Here is a 26,373-nt window from a genome sequence, read left to right as displayed (position 1 = left end):
GCAATAAATATATATAAATATATAAATAAATATGAATATAGAAAGCTCAGACTGAGGAGGAGGAGGAGGAGGAAGAGGAGGAGGAGGAGGAAGAGGAGGAAGAAGAGGAAGAGGAGGAGGAGCGGTGTCGGTGCAGAGGCTCAGTCAGTCAGTCAGTAAATAGCCGGTCACCGTCGGCAACGGACGGCAGCGGTCCGAGTGAAGATGATGAAGATGATGAAGAAGATGGAGACGATGAAGACGATGAAGATGAAGCTGCTTCTTCAGCTCAGCGGTAAGAACAGAACATCTTCATCCTTCATCCTCATCCTCAGCTGTTAAAGACTAAAGACGGGGTTAACTCTCTCTGTGTGTGTGTGTGAGACTAGGTGTGTAATTTTGTTAACGATGCAGCAAAAACACACACACACACACACACACACACACACACACACACACACACACACACACACACACACACACACACACACACACACACACACACACACACACACACACACACAGCCGTTAACTTGCAGCCTGGTGTGTAAATATAGCAGCGACTGCGTCAGAGAGAAGTGACGTAGAGAAGCTGCTGCTGCTGCTGCATTCCTCCACATCTTCATCACCTCCATCATCATCTTCATCAACTCCATCATCATCTTCATCACCTCCATCACCATCGTCACCATGGCCACCATCGTCATGGTCGCAGGCGACGGCGCCGACACGTGAAGCAGCGACTGGTGCACGAAGTGACAACACGGAGCGACATGTGAACGACTCAGTCTGAGCCCACGGTCCAGAGTCCAGCTGATAGAGAGAGAGAGGGTGTGTGTGTGTGTGTGTGTGTGTGTGTGTGTGTGTGTGTGTGTGTGTGTGTGTGTGTGTGTGTGTGTGTGTGTGTGTGTGTGTGTGTGTGTGTGTGTGTCCATCTGTCACACTAAAGTACAAACACAGGAGTGTGTGTCAGAGTCTTTCTACCTGTGAACCTGGTTTTCAGACGACACGTTGACTTGGAACTAAACAGGATTATTCCCATTCCATTTTTATCTTAATTTAAAGGGATAGTTCAACATTTAGTCAAATTGGCCCATTGCCATAATCTCTATAGTCATAGCAGTAGGTTTGTTACCTTTAATTGTCGGTGCAAGCTATTTTTAGAATGGCGGAGCAGAGCCGTGAGCTGCTCAGAGCTACGCTACGGAGGCTCATTATGGGATTTCTTGGTTTCCCTCATCAAACTCATCAAATACACAATCCAACAACTCCACAACGTTCTGGTGGACAAGTTGTGAGCTGCACATTCACCACGCTATGAGATAATAACACAACGTTACCACACAGAGTTGTTTTAGAGGGAAATACAGAGACTGCTTGATGAAAAACTGCTCCCGGCCGGAACACGAATCAGCGGTTTTGCATGAATTTCCCTCTAAAACAACTCTGTGTGGTAACGTTGTGTTATTATCTCATAGCGTGGTGAATGTGCAGCTCACAACTTGTCCACCAGAGCGTTGTGGAGTTGTTGGATTGTGTATTTGATGAGTTTGATGAGGGAAACCAAGAAATTCCTTTAGCCTCAGTAGCGTAGCTCTGAGCAGCTCACGGCTCTGCTCCGCCGTTCTAAAAACAGCTTGCACCGACTCAGGGTTCAGGGTTAAAACAGTTGCTCTGCAGGTGTTGACATCATCGGCCTCTCAGCCAATCACATCCAACCTGTTTCATCATTGGTTGTTGAAGGTGAACTGAGCTCTTTGTCTCGGCTGCTGCAGGTCCTGTGTGTTCTCGTGGCGGTCGGCCGGTCAGAGCTGCATCCAGTAGCGGCGGTCAGGCGGTCTGAGGAGGTGAAGCGAGGGATCATGGGAGATGGCGGCGGTGGCGGCGGGCTGCAGACCGAGGGCAACGCGCTCCTCAAAGCCGTGTTCCAGGGGAAGCTGAGGCTGGCCCGGCTGCTGCTCGAGGGCGGCGCCTACATCAACGAGGGCAACGAGCGCGGAGAGACACCGATCTCCGCCGCCTGCTTGGCGAGCTACGACGAGCTGCAGGCAATTATTTATGTGAATTCCATGTGGTTTTTGTTTTTGTTTGGTTTTGTCTGTGCTCTGATGATTTTGTTTGGTGTCTAAATATGATGATAATGTGTCTTGTAAGCCCTTATAGGCTGGACGCCTTAAAGGGACAACGAGGAGTTTTGGAAAAGTGAAGTGTTTCCACACTACATTTATGAGCCTCCGCACCGTGAAATTCTTTGACCGGTGCAAGACAGACTCATGTTTTCATTCATCAAGAATTAAAGTCAGAGGTTGGAAGACGATCACATACCGTCGTAGTTCCCACCATAAACGGAGATTCGGCAGCGTTATTCTCATGACTCGCCACGAAACCGAAAGTAAAGAAACGCTGGTCGGCTCGCCCAGCATTTCCGCCACCACTAATAATAACAAAATAACCATAGAGACAAAACCATAGATTTATCTAAAATGGACCATTAACAAGTGGTAACGTAGATTCATCCACATTAATATGAGACTTTTTTATTGTCGCAGAATTTTTCGTTCTGCTGATGGAGAAACTCTTCGTTGTCCCTTTAATTGGTGCACAACACGTAAATAAATATAAATTTATTCATTCAATTCATGCAGACACGCCAGAGGATGGTGCGCTACCTGTTGGAGAAGGGCGCCGACCCCAACATCCCCGACAAGAGCGGCCGCACGGCGCTGATGCACGCGTGTGCAGAGCAGAACGGGAAGGAGGTGGTGTCGCTGCTGCTGGAGAACGGCGCCGATCCCAGCCTCAAGGACTACTCCGGGTCCTCGGCGCTGGTCCACGCCATCAACCGGGGCGACCGCGACACGCTGCAGGTGCTGCTGGACGCCTGCAAGGCCCGCGGCAAAGAGGTCATCATCATCACCACGGATACGTCTCCGTCAGGTAGATGGCGGCTCTCTCTCGCCCGCTTCATGATCTCTATGGCCTCTTTTATCGGGAGCGTACCGTTCTATGTTCCCCGATCAAGGAATATAGGACAATCTTTTTAAGAAAGAGTCCTTTGTTCCCCATTTTTCCCAAAAAGGGTCCTATGTTCCCCGCTTTCCCCGGTCCGGACACAGCGGGGAACATAGGGATGACCCCCTTTTATCCAGCGTTTGAACTTGTTTGTCCCGGTCCATGATGTGGTTGTTTCTTCAGCAGTGGTCTGTGATGGCTGATTCTAAGTTTTCCTGTTCTGCTTTGTCTTTTTGTGTCCGTGTGAATCGCCCTGCCGTCTCTTTCTCGCATTCTTTTTGATGTTCTTTTTTCCTTATGCAGTTGAATGACCTCCCTGTTTCTCCGATGTATGTTTTTGTTGCACGACTTGCGCAGTATTTCATATATGCTTCACAGCGTAGATAAAAACCATAATACAGTAAATAACAATAAAATAGAAAGTACTGTGCATGTTACACAGGAACAGCACAGATAAAAACACAGGAGAACATCATGTGGCACTTGACCGGCCCGAGGGGGTCAAGCCAAAACAATGTTAAATGAGAGGTGAGTCACATCCCACACCCAAACACCCAAAAGCCCTTTTAAACAAAAGTGTCTTCAGTTGACCCTTGAAACACTCTGCCGACTGGGCAAATCTTAGCTCCAGTGGGAGCACATTCCACAGCTTCGGGGCCACTGCCCCAAAAGACCGGTCCCCCTTAGACTGGTCTGAGGAACTGACAGAAGGCCCTGGTCTGCTGATCTGAGGGAACGACTGGGGGTGTGGTGATGAATGAGGTCACAGATGTAACTGGGGGCTTGACCATGGAAAGCTTTGTATGTGAGCAGTAAAACCTTTAATTGAATTCTGAAAGATATTGGTAGCCAGTGCAGAGAGGCGAGTATGGGAGTGATGTGACAGGACTTCTTTGACCGAGTGAGAGGTCTGGCTGCTGCGTTTTTTCAAGAAAGGGTCCTATGTTCCTCGCTGTTGCCAGGGAATATAGGACCTTTTTTCAAGAAAGGGTCCTATGTTCCTCGCTGTTTCCAGGGAATATAGGACCTTTTTTCAAGAAAGGGTCCTATGTTCCTCGCTGTTACTGGGAATACAGGACCTTTTTTCAAGAAATAGTCCTATGTTCCCCACTGTTGCCAGGGAGCATAGGACCCTCTCTTGAAAAAAGGGTCCTATGTTCCCCATTTTTCCCAAAAGGGTCCTATGTTCCCCGGTTGCAATACATACTGGGGAATATAGGACTCTTTCTTGAAAAAAAGGGTCCTATGTTCCTAGGTCCCGAAGCTGTGGAATGTGCTCCCACTGGAGCTAAGATTTGCCCAGTCGGCAGACTGTTTCAACCCTTTTATCCAGCGTTTGAACTTGTTTGTTTGCTGCCGTCTCTTTCTCGCATTCTTTTTGATGTTCTTTTTTCCTTATGTTGTTGAATGACCTCCCTGTTTCTCCGAAGTATTTTTGTTGCACGACTTGCGCAGTATTTCATAGATGACGTTACATTTCTGATCCGGTGTTATTTCATCCTTTGGGTGTACAAGTAGCTGACAGAGTTTTGTTGTGTGGTTTTTAACTGGATGTGATGTTTAAGTAATATATCACAACAGGCCGTGGTCTATGCTCATTATACCACGGCTAAGGGGCGTTGAGTGCTATAATGAGCATGTACCACGGACTGGAGTGATATATTGCTTTTATAAAACGGTTACCAATAATGACAATATGAAAGAGGAATACGCAATCAGTTTCATGTAGTTTTATTCAACCAGAAATACATATTATCCAATAAAAACCTGTTCCCAGCTGTCCAGACGTTAGCTCTGCATCTGGTCTTTTCCTCTGTCACTGCTCAGTCCCCTCTACCATTGTTAACCCTCTGGAGGTGAAAGTTCACCTTAAACATGTCAATTACACTACTTTACTACATTTTTTAACATCGTAAAAACATCAACTGTCTGTTGCTACGGACTGCAACAGTCCGTTGTCATGGATACATGACAACAACTTCCATTCATACCAGTCATACGTGCCTGAGGCGGAGTGATAGCCTACGCTGTGATAAGGCTTTAGAATAGTAGCCGTGGTATATGCTCAATATACCACGGTTAACAACCAATCAGATCGCAGGATTTCACCTTTACGTTTTATAATTCTTCATAATCCGTTGTATTGGTTCTGTTGTTCTCCATCAGGCACCAAGAAGACCAAGCAGTACCTCAACGCCCCTCCTTCCCCCGGCGTCGTGGACAAGCTGACTCCCGCCTGCATGTCGCCGTCCGAGGTGGAGATCGGCACGGCCTCGCCTGCAGCGGGAGACCGGAGCGACGAGGGCGTCTTCAGCTTCGCCGTCAACTCGGCTCTACCGCTGCCTTCAGCCCAGAAGAGACCGCCGCCTCGCAAGCTGCTGAAGCGTCTGAACTCGGAGCCGTGGGGCCTCGTGGCGCCGTCAGCTCTGGCCGCCGCCGGCGCCGGTGTTGTTGCTCAGGACCGGGTGGTGGACGGCGGTCTAGCGGAGGAAGGAGGCGGCTCGGATCTCAGCAGAGCGATCAGTGAGATCAACGGCTTGTCCATCACGGAACCGACCGTCAAACCACTGCTGTCGCGGCGACACAGCATCGAGACCCACGACCCGTGTTCGCCCAAACTCATCGACCGGTCGTGCTCCGAGGACTGCGCGGCGCTCTCCGGCTCCTGGGCCGACAAGGTACGACCACATCATCATCACCCCCATCCTTCAGAACCTACACTGGCTTCCCATAACCTCAAGAATTCAATACAAAATCGCCCTCGTCACCCACCTTTGCATCTACAGCAACGCCCCGCAATACTTCAAAGACCTCCTCACCCCTCACTCATCCACCCGTACCCTCCGGTCCCAAAGCACCAACCTCCTCCATCAGCCCCGCACACGACTCCGCACCATGGGAGACCGAGCCTTCTGCTCCACTGCCCTAGCCTCGTAAACCAGCCTCTCCCGGAAATGCATTTTATTTCATTTCTGAGGGAGAGTCTGGCCTCATTCCCGCTGTAAGCGTTTGGGGTGGGCGAGAGTAGTAGCGTTGACAGACAACCCCATTCAGCCAATCAGCAAGTTGGTGTAGTGACGGGGCTTTGCACCAGTCGGTCCCTGATTGGCCAACGCGCTGTGTCAATCACAGCGGCGACGCTGATTGGCTCGGCCTTCTGAGGGTTTCAGGCCAAACGCTTACAGCGGCAATGAGGCCAGACTCTCCCTCGGAATGAAATGATATGCGTTTCCGGGAGCGGCTGGTTTACGAGGCTACCGCTGCCCCCCACATCTGGAACTCCCTCCCTGAACACCTACGACAACCCCAGTCTGTCGTTACCTTTGAAAAAGGGCTTAGAATGTTTTTGTTCAGACAGGCTTTCCTAGGTCGTTCCTAGATGTTTTTATTCTCTCTCTGCACTTTAACCTCCTCCTTTAGCTGTTTTATCTACTGCTGATTTTAACGTGTCTGATTTTTCTCTTAGTCTTTTGTTTATTTTGTTTCTGGTTTCTGTAGCACTTCGAGATTACTTTATGAAAAGTGCTTTACAAATAAAATGTATTATTACTATTATTATTAATATTATTAAGGTCCAGCAGCACCAGATCCTGTACCGGAGGAACACCGCTCCCGAGTCCCAGGAGAATGCGGCGGCGGCCCGGGCGCTCATCGCTCATCCCAAACTGACGCGGATGGAGCACTACGAGTCGGACACGCACCTGTCCCCGGAGTCGATCCCCGGATCGCCGGACTCGGGCCGCGTGTCGGTGGAGCGGAGGAGGTACAACGCCTCGCCGCTCTCCCTGGTCGCCAGCTCCTCCAGAGAATCCCTGGAGAACATTCCCAACTCTGTGTCGCCGCTCAGCGTGCGGCGGCGGACGCCCGGGCTGCTGGAGCGCCGCGGCTCGGGAACGCTGCTGCTGGATCACATCTCCCACACGCGGCCGGGATTCCTGCCGCCGCTCAACATCAACCCCCACAGGTAGGGATGTTTAAGCAATTAATCGGACAGTTTCCTTTTTTTCTCATTTTATTCTTATTTATTTATGTATTTATTTATTTATTTTACTCCAACCTAGTTGTAGCTATAGCATACGGGACTCAGTCTTCTGTACCATCGCTAACACACAGAAACCAGTGATTAACGAGTCAAAAAGCCGCCGACACTGAGTTTTATTAATGTTTAGCTACATCAGGCTGGGTTCAACAAATCAGTTTAGCTACTGTGATTTAAGTAGCCTAGTTAAATACAGTAATCATAGTGTAGTGGCAGGAAAGACCATTTCATCTGTAGATATTGTGTTGGTCAAGAACAAGTTCAACTTAAAGTCAGAGGAAGAATGTTTAGGGTGTTTTTACTGTTCCTAAATATAAAAATGGGTCACATTGGACCCTCAACATTATTTAAAGGTTAAATAACGTGGTACAACATTTTTCATTGTGCTGTGCTCTTAAAATAAACTAACAAATACTAGTGTAAAGTCCTATAAGGAATGTTGAGCTTAAATTTTCCCCTTAAATTTAGGTTCTCAGGATCATCTCAGTTAATCGATCATCGATCGATAAGGTCTATCAACTATCGATTAATGAATTAGCTACTCGATAATTTACAGAGATGGACAGAGTACTCAACCCCAGTACTTGAGTAAGAGTACAAATACTACTGGTCAAAATGTACTCCGTTACAAGTAAAAGTAGCTCAGTCGACATGTTACTCCAGTAAGAGTAAAAAAGTACTTGCTTCTAAAGGTACTTAAGTATCCAAAAGTACATGCTTTTAAATGTACTGTAAGTCAAAGTCAGAGTCAGAGTAAATGTCTTATTCTTCACATCAACGAATGACTCTAATAGTTTGTAAATGAATGTAAGGAGCTTTTAACTCTTGTTAGTGAGAATGAACTCTTTGAAAGCAGCTGCACTGATGTGCTGCTTTTAGGGGTTAGGGTTTCCTTCTCTGACAAACACAGCTTGTGTCCAATAGGAGTTTAGAAAAAGACCTGAAAGTAACCAGTACTTTTCAGCCGTACTACTAATTAACTCCAGTTAAAGTACTAATATTTGTCTTGGAAATGTATTCAAGTAAGAGTAATAAGTACCAAAGAAATCTAATACTCGAGTAAAGTACAAATCCTCTGGATATGTACTGAAGTACAGTACTCAAGTAAATTTTCTCCGTTACTGTCCACCACTGATAATTTGCCTCCCTACCCACAGGCCGATCCCAGACATCCGCGCCAACGGGAAGCCGACCTCGCCGGTCCACGCCGGACACAAGATCCTGGTCCCGGTGGCGCCGGCCTCGCCGAAGCGCGGGCCGGACTTCAAGACGAAGAAGAAGCTGATGAGGAGGCACTCGATGCAGACGGAGCAGATGAAGCAGCTCTCCACCTTCCAGGAGATCCTGGCCGAGAAGGTCGTCGAGTCCAACGGGGATTGATGACCGGAGAAGTTGGAGCAAAGCATCATGGGAAGCTGCTGCAGAGACTTGGAAATGCAGAGTTTCTGCTTCCCGTTTCTGCACCTCACAGACTCTTCCTTTTCCTTCTGGGAGGTTTTTATCAAACTGAGAGAGAGTTTAGTTTAGTTAAACTGGATTTAAACTTGAGCCTCAATTGAAACTTAGATCTGGTTCTGAGGTTCGGAGCAGAACTTCCTTCCATCCTGAACTTCCTCTAGATCTTTGCAATCAAAACTTCACTACATCTACAACGGATTTGGACCGGTGGATGTATGTAGGACGGGGTCGTGTTACTCCTGTTTTAGCCTCTTTAACCTGTTCATACCAATTCATAGTTTCTTTGCAGACATTTACAGACAGACTCGAGCAATATACTCTGGACTAGCCCAGACCCAGACCAAGACCAAGACCTGAGAGTTCCCTTCACTTTAAAGGGATAGTTTACCCAAAATTGAAATTTCTCTGAGTTACAGGGGGTCTCGGCGTAGCAGTGCATGTCCATATGACGGTTGCAAATGGATATCAACTGTCTTCGTAACAAAAAGACACACCAAAAAACATCCAAATACCTCCATGCTGCTCGTCCAAATTTGGACGAACCGGGAAGAGGAGCTTCGAGAAGCTTCCGCTACAAAACAAGCTTGAAATATAGACTTATTACATTTTTTTCTGAACAATTTCTCATGTCAGGGCTTCAATACCAGAGGGACATTACATACGAGCAGCATGGAGGTATCTGGATGTTTTTTGGTGTGTCTTTTTGTTATGAAGACAGTTGGTATCCATTTGCAACCGTCATATGGACATGCACTGCTACGCCGAGACCCCCTGTAACTCAGAGAAGCCACGGAGGACTCTGAAACTTCTCCCAGCCCTTAGTCCACATGAGGGGGAGGAGGAGATAATGAGGGAAGTTTCAATTTTGGGTGAAGTTTATTGACCCTGTTCGTTTACCCAGTTTCCTCTGACGTCACCGGAACTGGACCAATCACCTGCTGGTTCAGGATCAGTTCCACCTGGACGATGAAGACCAGGAGACGTGGTTGAAGGTTCAGACTGAAGATAATTGAGTTGAGACGACGTGAAGCTGAAGTAAAGGGACGGCGACACCTGCTGGACAAAACTATGAAACAGAAATGGGAATTTAACCTCCTGTCGTCCTTCTGGGTCAAATCGACCCAATCTGTTCACTTCCTCCATCCTTCCTTTCTCCCTTCCTTCTTTCCACAATCCTTTTCCCCTTGTTTCCTTCCCTTCTTCCTTACTTCTTCTTCCTTCCTCTTTTGATCCAGTTGACTTAGTCTGTTCCCTCCATCCATCTTTCTTTCCTTCCTTCCCTTTCCCCATCCTTCTTTCCACAATCCTTTTTGCCCCCCTCTCTTCTTTCCCTTCGTCCTTCCTTCCTTCCTTCTATCCCTTTGTCCTTCCTTCCTTGACCCAGGACGACGAGGAGAGTTAACACAAAAGTGCAACAAGCTGTAAGAAACTCCAGCAGGTGAGTCCGGTGTGTAAAGAATGAATCGACTCGTCTGAAGTTAAATAACATCTGAGCAGTTATTAAAGTCTGAACTCGTAGTGGCATTTAATCAATAATCAATGAATCAGTAGAAGTCGATAATAAACTGCTGCAACATCCGGTAACATGTTGTCGGTGAAGCTCCGCCTCCTCGTCCACTCACACAATGATGAAACATGAAAACAGTCGGACTGGTTTGATGTTTACAGATGTTTGCAGATGTTTACAGATGTTTACAGATATTTACAGATGCACTATTTGCACCGAGGTCGTGTCTCTGAAGCTGGACCTCGACCAGTCGACTCTGGACTCAGACTGGATCTAACTGGTTTACCCTGACGCTGCCATTGCTCCGTTGGTTCGTTGGTCTTTGGGTTTGACGCGTCTCCACATTTGTTCCGATTTGATTTGTGTCGAGATGAAGTTTGACTTTATCGTTTAAGAAATTCCAAAGAAGTTTAAGTGAGCTGAACCAAAAGCTGCTGAGGCTGTAAATACTGTAAAGATAAAGATCGGTCTGACCACCGGGTGGCGCCACACACTTCCTTCCTGTCGTCTCCAGACTCACAATCAAAAGACAAGAGACAAATCCATTCGTTTCTGGTTCGACCTCATCATCCAAAACAAAACAGTCGCTATGGTTTTCAGCTCCACGTTCCCGACGGATCGACCGACGGATCGACTGACGGTTCGATCGACTGACGGATCGACGGACGGATCGACCGACCGACTAACAGATCGACTGACGGACCGACCGATGGATCGACTGACGGTTCGATGGACGGATCGACCGATGGTTTGATCGACTGACGGATCGACGGACGGATCGACCAACCGACTAACAGATCGAATGACGGACCGACGTATGGATCGATCGACTGACGGATCGACTGACAGATCGACTGACAGTTCGATCAACTGACGGATCGACTGACGGATCGACTGACAGTTCGATCAACTGACGGATCGACCGACGGATCGACCGACGGTTCGACTGATGGACCGACTGACGGATCGACTGACGGTTCGATCGAATGACGGATCGACCGACGGATCGACTGACGGATCGACTGACAGTTCGATCAACTGACGGATCGACCGACGGTTCGACTGACGGTTCGACTGACGGTTCGATCGACCTGACGGATCGACTGACGGATCGACTGACGGATCGACCGACGTATGGATCGACGTACGGATCGACCGACTGACGGATCGACGTACGGATCGACGTGCGGATTGACCGACTGACGGATCGACTGACAGATCGACCGACGGTTCGATCGACTGACGGATCGACTGACGGTTCGACTGACGGATCGACCGACGGATCGACTGACGGACCGACTGACGGACCGACTGACGGATCGACCGACGTATGGATCGACGTGCGGATCGACCGACTGATCGACTGACTGACGGATCGATTGACGGATCGACTAACGGACCGATGGATCGGTTGATGTCAATCAAACTGAACTGCAACCAGCAGCAAAGACCTGGAGCGACGACATCATTCCTTTAAATTTATACGAGTCAGACCGGAGGCGTTGGGACTTCAATGTTTAAACTGGTTCAAACTGGATCAGACTGGTCGGTCCGGGGTTGTTCTATCTGGTCCAGTCTGGTTTAAACTGGTCCAGACCGGTTTGAAGTGGACTCTGTTGTTAAACTGGTCCAGTCTGGTTTAAACCGGTCCAGACCGGTTTGAAGTGGACTGTGTTGTTGTTGTGGGTAGATACTTGAAGTTTAAACTGAGATATTTTTGTAACCTGTCGCTGATGAAACGTCTCCACCTGTGATCTATTTTTCTTCTTCACTTTGATGATGATGATGATGATGATGATGATGATGATGATGATGATGATTGTAACTCGTGGGAATAAAAATGTTTCATGTTCAGATGCTGTTTGTCTGTTTGACCTGCAGGGGGCGCCGTTAGCATTAGCATTAGCACCCTCTGTTATTTTACAGCATGTAAAGCCCCATGGCTCCTCAATTCGAAAAAACTCTCCATACGAATGAACGGGAGGGGCGGTGCCGCGTGGCGCAGTGGTTAAAGCGGCCGCCCCATGTAGAGGCTACAGTCCTCAACGCAGGCGTCCCCGGTTCGAATCCCGCGTTGGGCAGACCTTTCCTGCATGTCATTCCCCCTCTCTCTGCCTCCCCCTTTCCTGTCTATCTCACTGTGCTATCAAATAAAAATGCAAAAAAACACCCAAAATATATATATATAAAAAAAACAAAAAAAAACGAATGAACGGGAGTCAAAGATTTATTTCGTGATCCGATTGAATTGTGCCATGAGAAAAAACTCTGTCCTCTACCTGTTTAAAACATCACGTTTCATGAAGAGAAATCAGCAGTTTGTTGTAAAACGGCAACAGAAGAATGTATTTAGTGTGACTACAGATCTGGTGTCACGGGGAAGGAAGGACGCCATGTGGTCGCCATGGTGACGTCACTACACCACCTGGAGTCTCTATGGTTACGGACTCTAAGGAGTTTTATTCTACAATAGTTTTACAACAAACGGCTGGTTTCTCTTCATGAAACGTGATGTTTTAAACAGGTAGAGGACAGAGTTTATTCTCATGGCACAATTCAATCAGATCACAAAATAAAACTTGGACTCCCGTTCACTTACATGGAGACTTTTCTCGAATTGAGTTCCCATGGTGACTGTTACTTCCTGCTTCCGCTTCGGCTCTCTATATGAGTGTCTCCGTTACCATAGTTACAGAGAACTGTCACATGGCAGTAATGAGCTGTGAATGTGACGCCATAAAGTGTTCTTATCTGCTGTAAACACAATAACAGCTGCGCCATAAAGCACCTGCACACCACTTCTCTGTATATATATACATACACATACAGGCTGCACGTGGACAGCAGGGAAACTAAGGACTGAACGCGTCATAGAGCTGCATGTTGAGCTGCACGTCGGGCTGCATGTTGAGCTGCATGTCGAGCTGCGCGTTGAGCTGCATGTTGAGCTGCACGTCGAGCTGCACGTCGAGCTGCATAGAGACCATGAGGTTCAGGCTCCTCGGCTCTTGGACGACTCTAATTTTCTTTTGACTCTGGCAGAATAAATGTAGTGAGGACCTTTTAGGGAGGTTAAGCCCAGAAACTAGGCCTTTGACTTCAAGTCATGATGCAAAGCAAAGCTCCCTTTGACATGGATGTACATTAGGGTCATACAAATAAATCTATCCAAAGACACAAGTGAGATCACACTTTGTATCTGAAATAAACACGTTCTTTTTTTTTAATGGCCGCCGACCATACTTGAGAGGCCCATCATATCTTTGCTTCTGTTGTAGCTATAATTACTAATTTGGTGTCAATGTGTACATTTTGGGGGTCAAGGAATCCAATATGTTTCAAGACAAAAACAACATTGATTCTCCTTACCATGTCTATTGGTGCTAAGATAAAAATGCCAAAAACTCATTCCATTTAGAATGTCCATATAAACTTAGGCAGATTTGATTCCTTGACCCCAGAAATGTACAGATTGACACCAAATTAGTGACTATAGCCACAACAGAAGCAAAGATATGGGCCTCTCAAGTATGGTCGGCGGCCATTTTTAAAAAACTTGTTTATTTTGTGATCTCACTTGTGTCTTAGGATAGATTTATTTGTATGACCCTAATGTACTTCCATGCCAAAGGGAGCTTTGCTTTGCATCATGACTTGAAGTCAAAAGTCGCTTAACCTCCCTACTACCTGGTCGTGTCCAGTTTATGGTGAAATGTTCCTTTAAGTTCCAGATTAACAGATGAATCGGTTCATTCAGACCAGACGTCTGTAACAAAGCATCAGGTCCTGAAGCTCTTTACCGTCATGAGACGCCTCTGGTGTTACGCCTTAGTGATGAGAAACCTGTTGGTTTGGACTGAAGCAGCTGAAGCTACTTTACTCTGAGTAGGATTACTTTACAGAGTAGGATTACTCTCAGGATTACTCTCTAAACACTGACAGACTCCAGCTGCTTCTTTACCTTTCTGCTCCTCCTGTTCTTCATGTGTTCAACACTTCTTCCCTGTGTCGTTTCACTTTATTACACATTATTATTATTACACATTACATTACACATTACTTCATTTCCCTGCTGTATGTATATGTAGAGTATATATTATATAGTAGTAGTGTTTTCAGATCAATACCCATCAATCAATCAACTGATCAAACACTTCACTCTGATGGTCAAAGACAAAACGTGTTTATTTAGTGAAATAAAAACTGATTATAACAGAAGAAAAAAGAGAGAAAACAGAAGCAGACAGAAAATATTTACAGTTATTGATCAGTGGCCCTGGATCAATACAGATCAATACTGACCAATACAGATAAATACGGATCAATACAGATCAATACGGATCAATACTGATCAATACAGATCAATACTGATCAATACGGATCAATACTGATCAATACGGATCAACTCAGCAGCTGACCAGAGCCTTCAGAATAAAACACCAGATTATTTAGTGTAAAAACATTAGAAACTTCCCTTTAACAGAGATAGGAGTGTGAGGACAGAGGTCTCACTCTGTCCAACATTATTATAGTGTGATGAACAAAACAAAGACGGGTTATGTAGCGAGACGTCCCACTCTGTTTAAAGTCACAGAGCTACTGAGCTTCATGATTATCGATTATTGATCAACATGGTGTCGTAAAAACATTAGAAACTTCCCTTTAACTGAGATGGGACAAGACAGAGAGGTCTCACTCTGACTCATTTAGTGACTTATAAAAATTTAGTGACATATAAACCTGATAGATATGTAGTGGGACAGACAGAGATAGGAGTGTGAGGACAGATGTCTCACTCTGACGTATAAACCTGATAGATATGTAGTGGGACAGACAGAGATAGGAGTGTGAGGACAGATGTCTCACTCTGACGTATAAACCTGATAGATATGTAGTGGGACAGACAGAGATAGGAGTGTGAGGACAGATGTCTCACTCTGACGTATAAAACTGATAGATATGTAGTGGGACAGACAGAGATAGGAGTGTGAGGACAGATGTCTCACTCTGACGTATAAAACTGATAGATATGTAGTGAGACAGAGATAGGAGTGTGAGGACAGAGGTCTCACTCTGACGTATAAAACTGATAGATATGTAGTGAGACAGAGATAGGAGTGTGAGGACAGATGTCTCACTCTGACGTATAAAACTGATAGATATGTAGTGGGACAGACAGACAGAGATAGGAGTGTGAGGACAGAGGTCTCACTCTGACTCAGAACCAGGTCAAAGTGTCTCTGTCTCATTTCTTGAAGAACTTCTTGTTGAGCAGGAAGATGAGAAGATTCACGTTGATCTTCGCTTTGTCGAACATCTTCATCACGGCCACGCCCTCGTACTGCAGCTGCAGCAGGTCCTACACACACACACACACACACACACACACACACACACACACACACACACACACACACACACACACACACACACACACACACACACACACACACACACACACACACACACACACACACACACACACACACACACACACACACACACACACACACACAAATAAAATAAATAACTGATAGTATTATTCGGTCAAGTTCTTGTTATAGGTTAATGGTTAATGGTTAAACGGTTAAATGGTTAACCATGTGCATCACTAAAATAAACCTTTAAGGAAAAAAAAGCAAACTTGACTCCTTTATTCCACACAAAAATATGCTAATAGCTATGATATGTGTTAAAAACGCTGATGAGTGTATTATAACAGTTCAACACAATGAAAAATATACAAAACAGCTATACATCATTTTTGGCCAGTAAGCAAGAAGTTAAGTTTGAACCCTGTATATATACTGTATATATATATATGTATCGTACCTGGTACTTGACTAGGAACTCCTCCATCTCCACGCCCATGAATCTGGTCTTGACGGTGAAACTTCCAGTTTCTGGTCCAGCGACGATGTCGAACATCACGTTCTTGAACCTGAGACAGAAAAAACATTCAGGTTTCACCACGCAATGACATCATCATAACGTATAATAATCATGTAACGTTACGACACATGAAGCAAATACATAATAATAGAACTACTTTCTCTTGTGAAATCCCTCCGCCCAGCAGCCGTGTATGTCTGGAATGTAGTTCCGGCTGCTTTTCCCTCTAAAACAACTCTGTGTGGTAACGTTGTGTTATTATCTCATAGTGTGGTGAATGTGCAGCTCACAACTTGTCCACCAGAGCGTTGTGGAGTTGTTGGATTGTGTATTTGATGAGTTTCTATCTGCATTGTGTTTGTGTGTGTGTGTGTGTGTTTGTACTGTGTGTGTGTGTGTGTGTCCTTACTGTGTGTGAGGCAGGTCCTCGATCTCGATCAGCACTCCCTTCTCTCTCAGCCGGGTGGCGCTGTAGCTCAGCGGCTTCTTCTTCCCTCGGCTCTCTGCTGCTGCCTTCTTATTGGTCGACTTACTGCAACACACAGCCAATCACAGTCAGTCACAGTCAGCCAGCGCTTCTCAGCCAATCACAGTGAGCCAGCGCTTCTCAGAGTCTCAAAGACCCCACGATGAGGTCAACGAGGTTCAAGGTTCAAGAGTCTTTATTCTCCCCGAGGGGCAATTTGTTTCACAGCGAGTAGCAAACAAACAACAAACACATAAAAAACAAAAAAACATTCAACATTTAAAAAGCTGGTCACTGCAGGACAAATGAATCTCTCCATCTAGTGGTCTGACATCTAGGAAGCAGGTATCTGCGTCTGGAGGGAAGCAGCCTGAACTCTCTGTGTCTGGCTTTGGTCACTGACTCCTTGTGCAGCTCAGAGAGGTCATTTAGGGATGTGACCGCAACTTTCCTGCACACCCTGACGATTCCCACAATGTTATTCTAGTTTTTACATGTTAAAAGACCAAACCAACAGATGAAGTTAAAAGTGAATAAAGACTCGATAAAACAAGCAGAAAACATTCTCATAAAAGTAGTGTCCACATTAAAACCACGGAGCTTTTGATAAAAGTACAGCCGCTGATGAGCCTTGTTACAAAGTGAGTCAACGTGGGCTTCGAAGGTCGAAGGTCGAAGGTCGAAGGTCAGCCTATCGTCAAGTATAGTTCCTAAATACTTGTACTGGCTCACAACCTCCACTTTTCCCCCAACGAGGTCCCAGACTTCTTCTGGAAATATTAACACGTTTTATAGAATGTTTCATTTCTTCTAGAAGTTTTAAGAAATCTTACCACTTTTCTCTAGAACTTTTTTTGTTTAAACTAACTCTTTTTTTTTGAGAATTTTTATCCCATTTCCTAGAAATGTTTAAACGTTTTTGAAGGAATGTGAAATGAAAAACTTTTTGGGAGAATATTTTACCACTTTTTTATAGAAATGTTTAAATGTATTTGGAGAAATTGTATCACTTTTTTCCAGAAATTTCTCTACAATATTTCAAAACGTTCACGCCAGTGGCCGTAACGTTCTTCAGCCTCAGAACAAATATTTGTGTTTTTCTGGTGTTTGTTTGAAAGTTTTGTCCAGTGGGTCCGTGGTCTAGTTTGTGTCGGTTTAGGACCTTGATGTAAAACAGTTTTTATAGCCGTTGCTTCAGAGAGTGTGTGTGCGTATGTGTGTGTGTGTGTGTGTGTGTGTGTGTGTGTGTGTGTGTGTGTGTGTGTGTGTGTGTGTGTGTGTGTGTGTGTGTGTGTGTGCGTGCTCCACCTGTGGGTCAGGTTGTCCAGACAGGAAGTGATGTAATGTCTGTAGTAGTCGATCTGTTCGCTGTGGAAGCTGCTCTTCATCTGCAGGCGACTCAGCGTCTCACGCAGCTTCTGCAGCTCCGCTCCTCGACGCTGACGATGCAGACGCTGCTGACGCACGTCCTGGAGGGGGCGGAGCAACACACAGCGTCACACAGAGTCACACAACGTCACACAGAGCCCAGAGAGAGAGTGTGTGTGTTTATGTTTATTGAGATCCCCATTAGCATCTGCTTAGCATCCGCTATTGACCTCTGGCTAAGCCCCGCCCCCTCCACTCACTCGTTGACAACAGTCAACATTCGGTGACAGTTGCTATGGCAACAGCTGTCACAGTAGAGACATTTCACAGGAGAGACAGAAAGATTAAATATCATGTTGAAGTCACCAAAACTTCACTTAGCTTTACTGCTATGGCTGTCGATAGCGACGGGCTAATTTCTGTTAGCCCGTCTATGGAGTTTTACATTATACGTTAGCATTAAGCTAGCGGGCTTTATGCTTAGTTGTGATGCTGGCTAACATCTAAACATCTCTGACAATATGTTGCCTCAAATACGTTGTTGACTTAACTTAGAACAGATGTAGACATCCTTGTTAAAGCAGAAGTGAGAGATATATTTGTGTTAATATAAGTCTTAAATAGTTGTATCTTCCGACAGCAATCACTTCTATAGAGTGTTTGGACTGAAACACGGGTCTGTCAGTCACTCTGCTCTGCTCTGAGCCCAGGAGAAAACATTTATCGTATCCTACAGTTTTTATCCAATGAGGAGAGAGAACGGCATGCAGGGCTGTGTGTGCAGCCAAGGAACGCCGTGAATGTGGTGACGTAGCGACGAGGACTGTTATGGTGCGTTCAAGGAAACTCGTATTTTTCCGACCGTGAAGTCGTACCAGTTCGATCTGGTACGAGTTCACGGGTCAGAAGTTACGAGTGGCCGTTATAGTGACTTTCACCGGTAAAACAGGTCGGAAAAACACAAGTGGGTTGCCTGGAACGCTACAAAGTCGTAAGTTGTGACTTGAAGCTGTAATTTACGATTTCAAAAGCCTACCTGGAACGCAGCATTAGCGAAAACGACCGGACCACTTACTTCTGCTTTAACTTTATCCAGGTTTAGTTGGTGTTGTGGTCTACTGCATAACTTTATCCAGAGCAGACACTTCTCTCGATTGAGATGTGGCTTAGGAAAAGGTAATAAAATCCCCCCCGTGGCCTCTCAGGATACCTAGTGTCAGAGTTGCATGTACCCCATGAACACCGTTTGACCATTTTAAACTTAAAATGTCAAGAAAAAACGTATAAAAACCAATGAAAACTGACTAACTGCAATGCATTTCAATGGACGTGGAAGCAGAGAATGTCCGAGTGTATGGGCTAGCTATGTGCACTGTGATTGGCTCATCGCGTTTGGGGGCGTGGCTTAGCCAGAGGTCAATAGTGTGTATTGTGACTAAAAGAAAGTTTTTGTGTGTGTGTGTGTGTGTTTAGTTTAGTTTATTTATTTATTTCATTCATTTGTCAAACATAAAAACAAAAAATAAAATAAACAGTGACAATACTGTAACTCTTGAATGAAAGGGGGTAGAAAGAAGCGAACTTATATTGTCTACCCCTTGTGTGTGTGTGTGTGCGTCACCTTGGCGATCATCTGCAGCAGCTGGTCCTCGGCGTGCGGCGGCCTCAACACGCCCAGTCCCTCCAGACGACGGAGACTCCTCAGGATCTTCCTCTTCTTCTCCTCCAGACTCAGGTTGCCGTTGGCGACCAGCGACTGGTTCCTCTTCATCTTCTCCGGGGTGTGGGCGTCCTGACGCGCTCGCCGCTGCATCAGCCAATCATGGCACACTTCCTGTGAAGGACATGATTCTGTATTGGACCTTAGACATTCATTTCTATTATACAAGAGTAAAGTAGAGCTGCAACTAACGATTATTTTCATTATTGATTAATCTGTTGATTATTTAAACCATTAATCGATTAGTTGTGGAGGGAGGAAACACAACTACAGGTTTGTTTCAAAATAAAAGCCCTGATAATAAGCCCCTTTTAACTTTAGCTCCAAATCTGGGCGGGGCTTAACGACAGTCTGCTAAAAGGGGCGGGGCCACTAGAGCTGCAACTAAGGATTACTTTCATTATCCATTAATTTGTTGATTATATAAACAATTAATCGATTAGTTGCGTGAGAAACACTGGTTGATGTTTTTAGACATTTTATTGACCAAACCACCAGACGACATCGTCCTCAAATGTCTTGTTTTGTCCACAAACCAAAGAGAGACTCAGTTTATTGTCATAAAGGAACAAAGAAACCAGAAATATTCACATTGAAGAAGCTGCAATCAGAGAATCTGGAGCTTTTTTTCTTTAAAAAACTACTCAAACTATTCTGATAATCTAGAGTTTTACCACCATGACAAACGTCCTTCTGCAAAATCTATCACAGTAAAACAAAACTGTCAGATTACATCACAACACTGAAATGAGACTAAAACTAAAACGGACTAAATTTGAACTAAAAACTAAACTAAAAGACTAAAATGAGAGTTGAACCTGGTCGTGTGACGGCGACGTCCTCAGGATTTCCCTCAGAGAGTCGCCTGGTTGAGTCCTGATGACGTCGATCACCAGCTGCTTGGTGCTGGAAGGAGAGACGCAGCCAGTTAGCATGTTAGCATGTTAGCTGAGTGGCTGGAGCTAACACGCTAAGATAACATGCTAAGCTACCTGAGCAGCTGGAGCTAACACGCTAAGCTACCTGAGCATCTGGAGTTTACATGCTAAGCTAAATGCTAGGCTACCTTAGCAACAGCCCTCTACCTTAGCAACAGTCCCCTGGCGTCCGGCTGGTCGTCAGAGTCGCTGAAGATGTCGAACTTGTTGGTGAGAGTCAGAGAGACTTCTGTCCTCTGGGCCTCTGAGCCGAGGTCTGAAGAGGATTCTCCTGCAGAACCAGAACCACACAGACACAGACCAGTTCAGAACCAGGACCAGAACCAGAACCAGAACCAGAACCACACAGACACAGACCAGTTCAGAACCAGGACCAGAACCAGAACAGGTCTCAGGGCGTGTAACGTTGAACTGTTTTTATGTTAATGGGATGACGGACAGAAATCAGCAACTTGCTGTAATCCGCCATGTTTACATGCTACGTCCATTAATGTGCTCTGACCCATTCAGATAAACTAATACAGTCAGTTCAGTAACAGAACCAGTATTATTGGGTGTGGTACCGATGAGGTCCTGCAGGGTGGGGACTGGACCGAGGTCCGTCAGCAGCTGCCTGAGGGGGTCGGACCGGTCCGGACTCAGAACCTCCTGGTGCTCCACCAGCAGCTGGAGAGACAATGAGACATTAGTTCCATCAGCTGTTTAGATCATCTAGATGTATCGCATCAGAAAATGATGATGGAAACGCTGTGATTCTAATTAAAATCCAAACTGAAATACGCTCGCTATGGCCGGGTTTTGGTTGATGATTCTAATTACAGGGTTCCTACACATTTGAAATTTCCAAATTCCATACTTTTTCCAGACCCTAATTTCCAGTTTTCTCGGTAAAAAATTCAAATAATTTGTGATATTTGAGTAAATAGTTGTGCATTATATAAAAAAAATCATGCAATTAATCATTTGTTTTCATTTGTATTCTGAATGTGTATGCCATTATGTAACCAAATAATTTCCAGGAGATTTTAGCTATAGGTAGCACATACAAAAATAATTAACCCAGATAACTTCAGATAAGACCAAACCCAGATAAGATATTAAGATAAATATATTTCCATACAATAATTTCCATTTTCCATACTTTTCCAGACCTGGAAATGTATAAAATCAAATTCCATACTTTCCATACTTGCGTAGGAACCCTGTAATTAAGTGTGACGTAGCGCAAAGTCTGTAGATGGAAACACACAGGATTTGAATTTCTTTTAATGCGCATTTCCCAGTAATTCTAATCACTTTGGATGGAAACATGGCTACTGAGACAGAGATACAGGACCAGACCAGATGACCTCTGACCTTGTGCGTGTTGAGCAGCTCTCCGATAGAGATGTAGACGACCGGCCGGTGCACGATGAGCAGCTCTGAGTACTGGTCCACACTGAACCGGTCCTCTGGCTCGGGCACGTCACACACACTCACCAGGAACTTCCTGTTCACACACACACACACGATGTCATCACACCTGACAGCTGATTGGTCGTCTAGAAATCTCCACTTCAGCAGCACTTACAGACACCAAACCTTCCACTTTGATCCCTTTCTATATTCTGAAGGTTTTTACAGAGGGGATTGTTGATATATCATTCACAGCCTCATTTATACAACATTTTATTACTAAAAACATGGAGACATTAGATGTTTTAAAGGGCTGGTGACAGTATTTTCTCATTTACAGAGTGATAAAAAGAGATATCCACAATCCTCCTCTGAAAAAACTAAAGACTCTAATATGTCAACAAAATAAAACAAAGAAGCTTCATCCATTGTTCAGGTTTCTGTTCTGGAAATATGTCTGTCCTGTTATACCTGTGTCTGTCTAATTGTTATGAAATCTTCTCTATGTAAACTGCCAGAGGACTGCGGGTGAAAATTAGCTACTTGCTAATCCCGGTACATTTCCTTCCTCTTTTCTCTTTCTTTTCTTTCGCAATTTAATGTACATTGTCCTTTATAAATAAATAAATAAATAAATAAAATAAAATAAAATAAAATATATGCAGATTAGCGCATATTTAATTAGATATTGCCTCATTTACATATTTAAACATCAAATTTGACAAAACTTGTAATACAAAAAATAAATGTCTTAATGTGAGTAATGAACTGTGTGTGTGTGTCTGAGTGTGTTACTGTGTGTGTGTGTGTGTGTGTGTGTGTGTGTGTGTGTGTGTTTACCTGAACTTGGCGTGCGTGTGGCCGATGTACTGGTTCAGCGCGGTGACGTGCGCTCCGTCTCCATGGAAACCCTTGTTGGCGGCGGCGTGCTGCAGCATGCGGGCGATGGAGCCCAGCAGGTGGCGCTGGTCGGGCTGCAGCGCCGCGCCGGCCGCCCGGTCCACCACGTCGAAGCCGTCCGGCGCCACGACTGCCGGGTTCATGTAGCGGTAGTAGATCAGGTTCCCCACCACCTGCAGCAAAGGGAACAGGTTCGATTCCCTCAACGTTAAAGGGATACGCCAACATTTTTCCCCCCCCGTGTCTTGCCTCACTCCCGAGTCCATGACCAGCTGATAGACACCATCCTTTCCACTGTGCTGCAGTAACCACCCGTAATTAGCTTAGCTCAAACACTGGAAGTGTATAGGTAGTGTTAATTAGCGACTTTAGGTGGAGGCAGGCTAACACTACCCATACACTTCCAGTGTTTGAGCTAAGCTAATTAGCGACTTTAGGTGGAGGCAGGCTAACACTACCTATACACTTCCAGCGTTTGAGCTAAGCTAATTAGCGACATTAGGTGGAGGCAGGCTAACACTACCTATACACTTCCAGTGTTTGAGCTAAGCTAATTAGCGACTTTAGGTGGAGGCAGGCTAACACTACCTATACACTTCCAGTGTTTGAGCTAAGCTAATTAGCGACTTTAGGTGGAGGCAGGCTAACACTACCTATACACTTCCAGCGTTTGAGCTAAGCTAATTAGCGACTTTAGGTGGAGGCAGGCTAACACTACCCATACACTTCCAGTGTTTGAGCTAAGCTAATTAGCGACTTTAGGTAGGAGGCAGGCTAACACTACCTATACACTTCCAGTGTTTGAGCTAAGCTAATTAGCAACTATACACTTCCAGTGTTTGAGCTAAGCTAATTAGCAACTTTAGGTGGAGGCAGGCTAACACTACCCATACACTTCCAGTGTTTGAGCTAAGCTAATTAGCGACTTTAGGTGGAGGCAGGCTAACACTACCTATACACTTCCAGCGTTTGAGCTAAGCTAATTAGCGACATTAGGTGGAGGCAGGCTAACACTACCTATACACTTCCAGTGTTTGAGCTAAGCTAATTAGCGACTTTAGGTGGAGGCAGGCTAACACTACCTATACACTTCCAGTGTTTGAGCTAAGCTAATTAGCGACTTTAGGTGGAGGCAGGCTAACACTACCTATACACTTCCAGCGTTTGAGCTAAGCTAATTAGCGACTTTAGGTGGAGGCAGGCTAACACTACCCATACACTTCCAGTGTTTGAGCTAAGCTAATTAGCGACTTTAGGTAGGAGGCAGGCTAACACTACCTATACACTTCCAGTGTTTGAGCTAAGCTAATTAGCAACTATACACTTCCAGTGTTTGAGCTAAGCTAATTAGCAACTTTAGGTGGAGGCAGGCTAACACTACCCATACACTTCCAGTGTTTGAGCTAAGCTAATTAGCGACTTTAGGTAGGAGGCAGGCTAACACTACCTATACACTTCCAGTGTTTGAGCTAAGCTAATTAGCAACTTTAGGTGGAGGCAGGCTAACACTACCTATACACTTCCAGTGTTTGAGCTAAGCTAATTAGCAACTTTAGGTGGAGGCAGGCTAACACTACCCATACACTTCCAGTGTTTGAGCTAAGCTAATTACGGCGATACGGCTCTATCTCCCTTGTTACTGCACGCACAGTGGAAAGGATGGTGTCTATCTGCTGGTCATGGACTCGGGAGTGAGGCAAGACACGGAAAACAAATGAATAAATGTTGGCGTATGCCTTTAAAGCTTTTACTATGAAGGGTCAGAACACTTCCTGCTGCTTCACCTTGTAGAGTTCGTCCTCGCTGGCCTCAGGAAACTTTGTCCTCAGGGCGTCTCGGACGACCTTCGCTGTGTAGCGCAGACCGTACCTGGAGGACAGAGGGACAGACAGGTGGACGGATGAGTGGACAGATACATGGACAGACAGGTAGACAGGTAGAGAGACAGACAGGTGGACGTACGGCAGCTTGTGCAGGTTGGACGTGATGGCTTTGAGGACTCGGTCCGTCAGGTTCTTCAGGTTGACGATGGCGATGTCGATGCGTCTCTGGACCTCAGGGTGAGACAGAGCTTCTTCAGCAGAGACCTCGTAGGGCAGACAGCTGCAGGTGAGACAGGTAGACAGGTAGAGACAGACAGGTGAGACAGAGCTTCTTCAGCTGAGACCTCGTAGGGCAGAGAGCTGCAGGGGGACAGACAGGTGAGACACATGTTTCCATCCAAAGTGATGAGACTTACTGGGAAATGCGCATTAACCCTCTAGGCGCCCGAGTTTATTTAGGAAAATATTAAGTTTGGATTTCAGGATTTCACAAGGCTGTAGCTTTTAAGCGGTGAGAGATAAATCTATGGTGTAAATGAGAAAAATATTCACAATGACCTAAAGTTTGTGATGGGAGTAAATGTACTCATCTAATTTGCATATTGTGACGTCATCGGGTGGCAGCCCCATTGGATTACGTGACTTCCAGTAAAACTGAATTTGGAACATATTTACACAGAAAAAAAAATTATATTGACATCTCATCCTCAAAGTAAAGGAACAGGGGTCTGATTGGAGCATTTACTCTTTTCTCAGATATTTTGTTGAAAAACACACCCACAAATGACGTGAGGATTGAAGCTGAACGTGTTCGCCATCTAGTGGTACCAAGCAGTAACAATACAGGGCAGTAGATTTAAAGATATGGGCTGTTTTATCCAAGCATGCCGCCTGTCGCATTAATGCGACTTTGACGCCTAGAGGGTTAAAAGAAATTTGAATCCTGTGTGTTTCCATCTACGGACTTGTCATCTACGGACTGTGCCCAACCAAAACCCGGCCGTAGCAGCGTATTTCAGTTTGTGTGAATCAGGGGATTTTAATTCGAATCACGGCGTTTCCATCATCATTTTCTGATGCGATACATCTAGATGATCTGAACAGCTGATGGAAACACAGCTAGAGACAGACAGACAGACAGACAGACAGACAGACAGACAGACAGACAGACAGACAGACAGACAGACAGACAGACAGACAGACAGGTGAGACATGTCCTCTAGGCGTGTCCCTGTCCTCACACCTCTTGGCGCCGGTCTGCGTCTCGGTCTGGTTGACCCAGGTCTTGTAGACGTCCAGCGGGTCGGTCCTGATGCTGAGGCTGCGGTCCAGCAGGACGTCCTGTAGAGACGGACCCAGGACGTCCCTCAGAGCGCCGTGGCCACGAGCCTGACGGTAGAAGTTCACCAGCATCCTGATGACGGTGGGGTTCCCTGTTACCACGTCCTGGGGGCGGTCCACCTTCAGCCTGGAATATAATACAATATATAATATTATATAATATAATATAATATAACATATAATACAACCACATCCTGGGGACGGTCCACCTTCAGCCTGTAACACAATATAATATATAATATAACATAATATAATATGACCACGTCCTGGGGGCGGTCCACCTTCAGCCTGGAATATAATACAATATAATATATAATATAATATAATATAATATAATATAATATGACCACGTCCTGGGGGCGGTCCACCTTTAGCCTGGAATATAATACAATATAATACAATACAATATAATATAACATAACATATAATATATATAGTCTAGATGGAAACAGGGGTCTACGAGCACGGTCTGATTTTTTTCCCTCACCTGTTTTTTCTTAATCTTTAAAGTGTCTATTTTAGGATTCTGACAGGT

At 45.4% G+C, this 26,373-nt stretch overlaps 3 protein-coding genes across 7 annotated transcripts in view; 1 reads left to right on the top strand and 2 right to left on the bottom strand.

Moving 5' to 3' along the window:
• The window catches only part of pmvk (phosphomevalonate kinase), a gene marked incomplete at its 5' end in the record, with an annotated part of 187,148 nt that overhangs the window by 54,035 nt on the left and 106,740 nt on the right, over nt 1–26,373 (bottom strand). The gene's annotated exons all lie outside the window — the stretch shown is intronic.
• Nucleotides 91–10,809, top strand: ankrd34a (ankyrin repeat domain 34A). Of its 5 annotated transcripts, none has more exons than XM_083989759.1 (6): nt 91–274; nt 1,755–2,039; nt 2,625–2,916; nt 5,158–5,669; nt 6,564–6,955; nt 8,188–10,809. In XM_083989759.1, exons 2-6 carry the CDS (start codon nt 1,842–1,844, stop codon nt 8,408–8,410), a joined length of 1,617 nt encoding a protein of 538 aa, XP_083845885.1. In that variant the 5' UTR covers nt 91–274; nt 1,755–1,841; the 3' UTR covers nt 8,411–10,809. The 5 variants fall into 5 exon arrangements, 4 of the variants coding, with proteins under 4 accessions (XP_083845885.1, XP_083845888.1, XP_083845887.1 ...); XR_014596042.1 differs by lacking the exon at nt 91–274 and having other exon boundaries at nt 1,262–2,039; nt 8,188–8,847; nt 9,255–10,809; XM_083989762.1 differs by lacking the exon at nt 91–274 and having other exon boundaries at nt 1,262–2,027.
• The window catches only part of iqgap3 (IQ motif containing GTPase activating protein 3), a 55,190-nt gene continuing 43,985 nt past the window's right edge, over nt 15,169–26,373 (bottom strand). The window contains exons 26-38 of the mRNA XM_083989282.1: nt 25,741–25,965; nt 24,637–24,777; nt 24,459–24,543; nt 22,615–22,847; nt 21,736–21,868; nt 20,943–21,045; nt 20,527–20,650; nt 20,260–20,347; nt 19,343–19,555; nt 17,662–17,822; nt 16,297–16,419; nt 15,828–15,936; nt 15,169–15,354 (exon numbers count right to left, since the gene is read on the bottom strand). Of these exons, the coding sequence (XP_083845408.1) occupies nt 15,241–15,354; nt 15,828–15,936; nt 16,297–16,419; nt 17,662–17,822; nt 19,343–19,555; nt 20,260–20,347; nt 20,527–20,650; nt 20,943–21,045; nt 21,736–21,868; nt 22,615–22,847; nt 24,459–24,543; nt 24,637–24,777; nt 25,741–25,965 (1,852 nt within the window). The 3' untranslated portion in view covers nt 15,169–15,240. The remainder of the gene's footprint in view (nt 15,355–15,827; nt 15,937–16,296; nt 16,420–17,661; nt 17,823–19,342; nt 19,556–20,259; nt 20,348–20,526; nt 20,651–20,942; nt 21,046–21,735; nt 21,869–22,614; nt 22,848–24,458; nt 24,544–24,636; nt 24,778–25,740; nt 25,966–26,373) is intronic.

The sequence above is a fragment of the Trachurus trachurus genome, assembly GCF_905171665.1.
Source record: "Trachurus trachurus genome assembly, chromosome: 16".
Classification (NCBI taxonomy): Eukaryota; Metazoa; Chordata; class Actinopteri; order Carangiformes; family Carangidae; genus Trachurus; species Trachurus trachurus.
The sequence above is the reverse complement of the archived record's forward strand: the minus strand, read 5'-3'. Positions and strand labels throughout refer to the sequence as shown.

Coding starts and splice junctions, on each gene's coding strand:
- ankrd34a (XM_083989759.1), top strand. CDS start 1,842: ATGGGAGATGGCGGCGGTGGCGGCGGGCTGCAGACCGAGGGCAACGCG. Junction 2,917..5,157: donor CACGGATACGTCTCCGTCAG/GTAGATGGCGGC, acceptor GTTCTCCATCAG/GCACCAAGAAGACCAAGCAG. Junction 5,670..6,563: donor CCGGCTCCTGGGCCGACAAG/GTACGACCACAT, acceptor AATATTATTAAG/GTCCAGCAGCACCAGATCCT.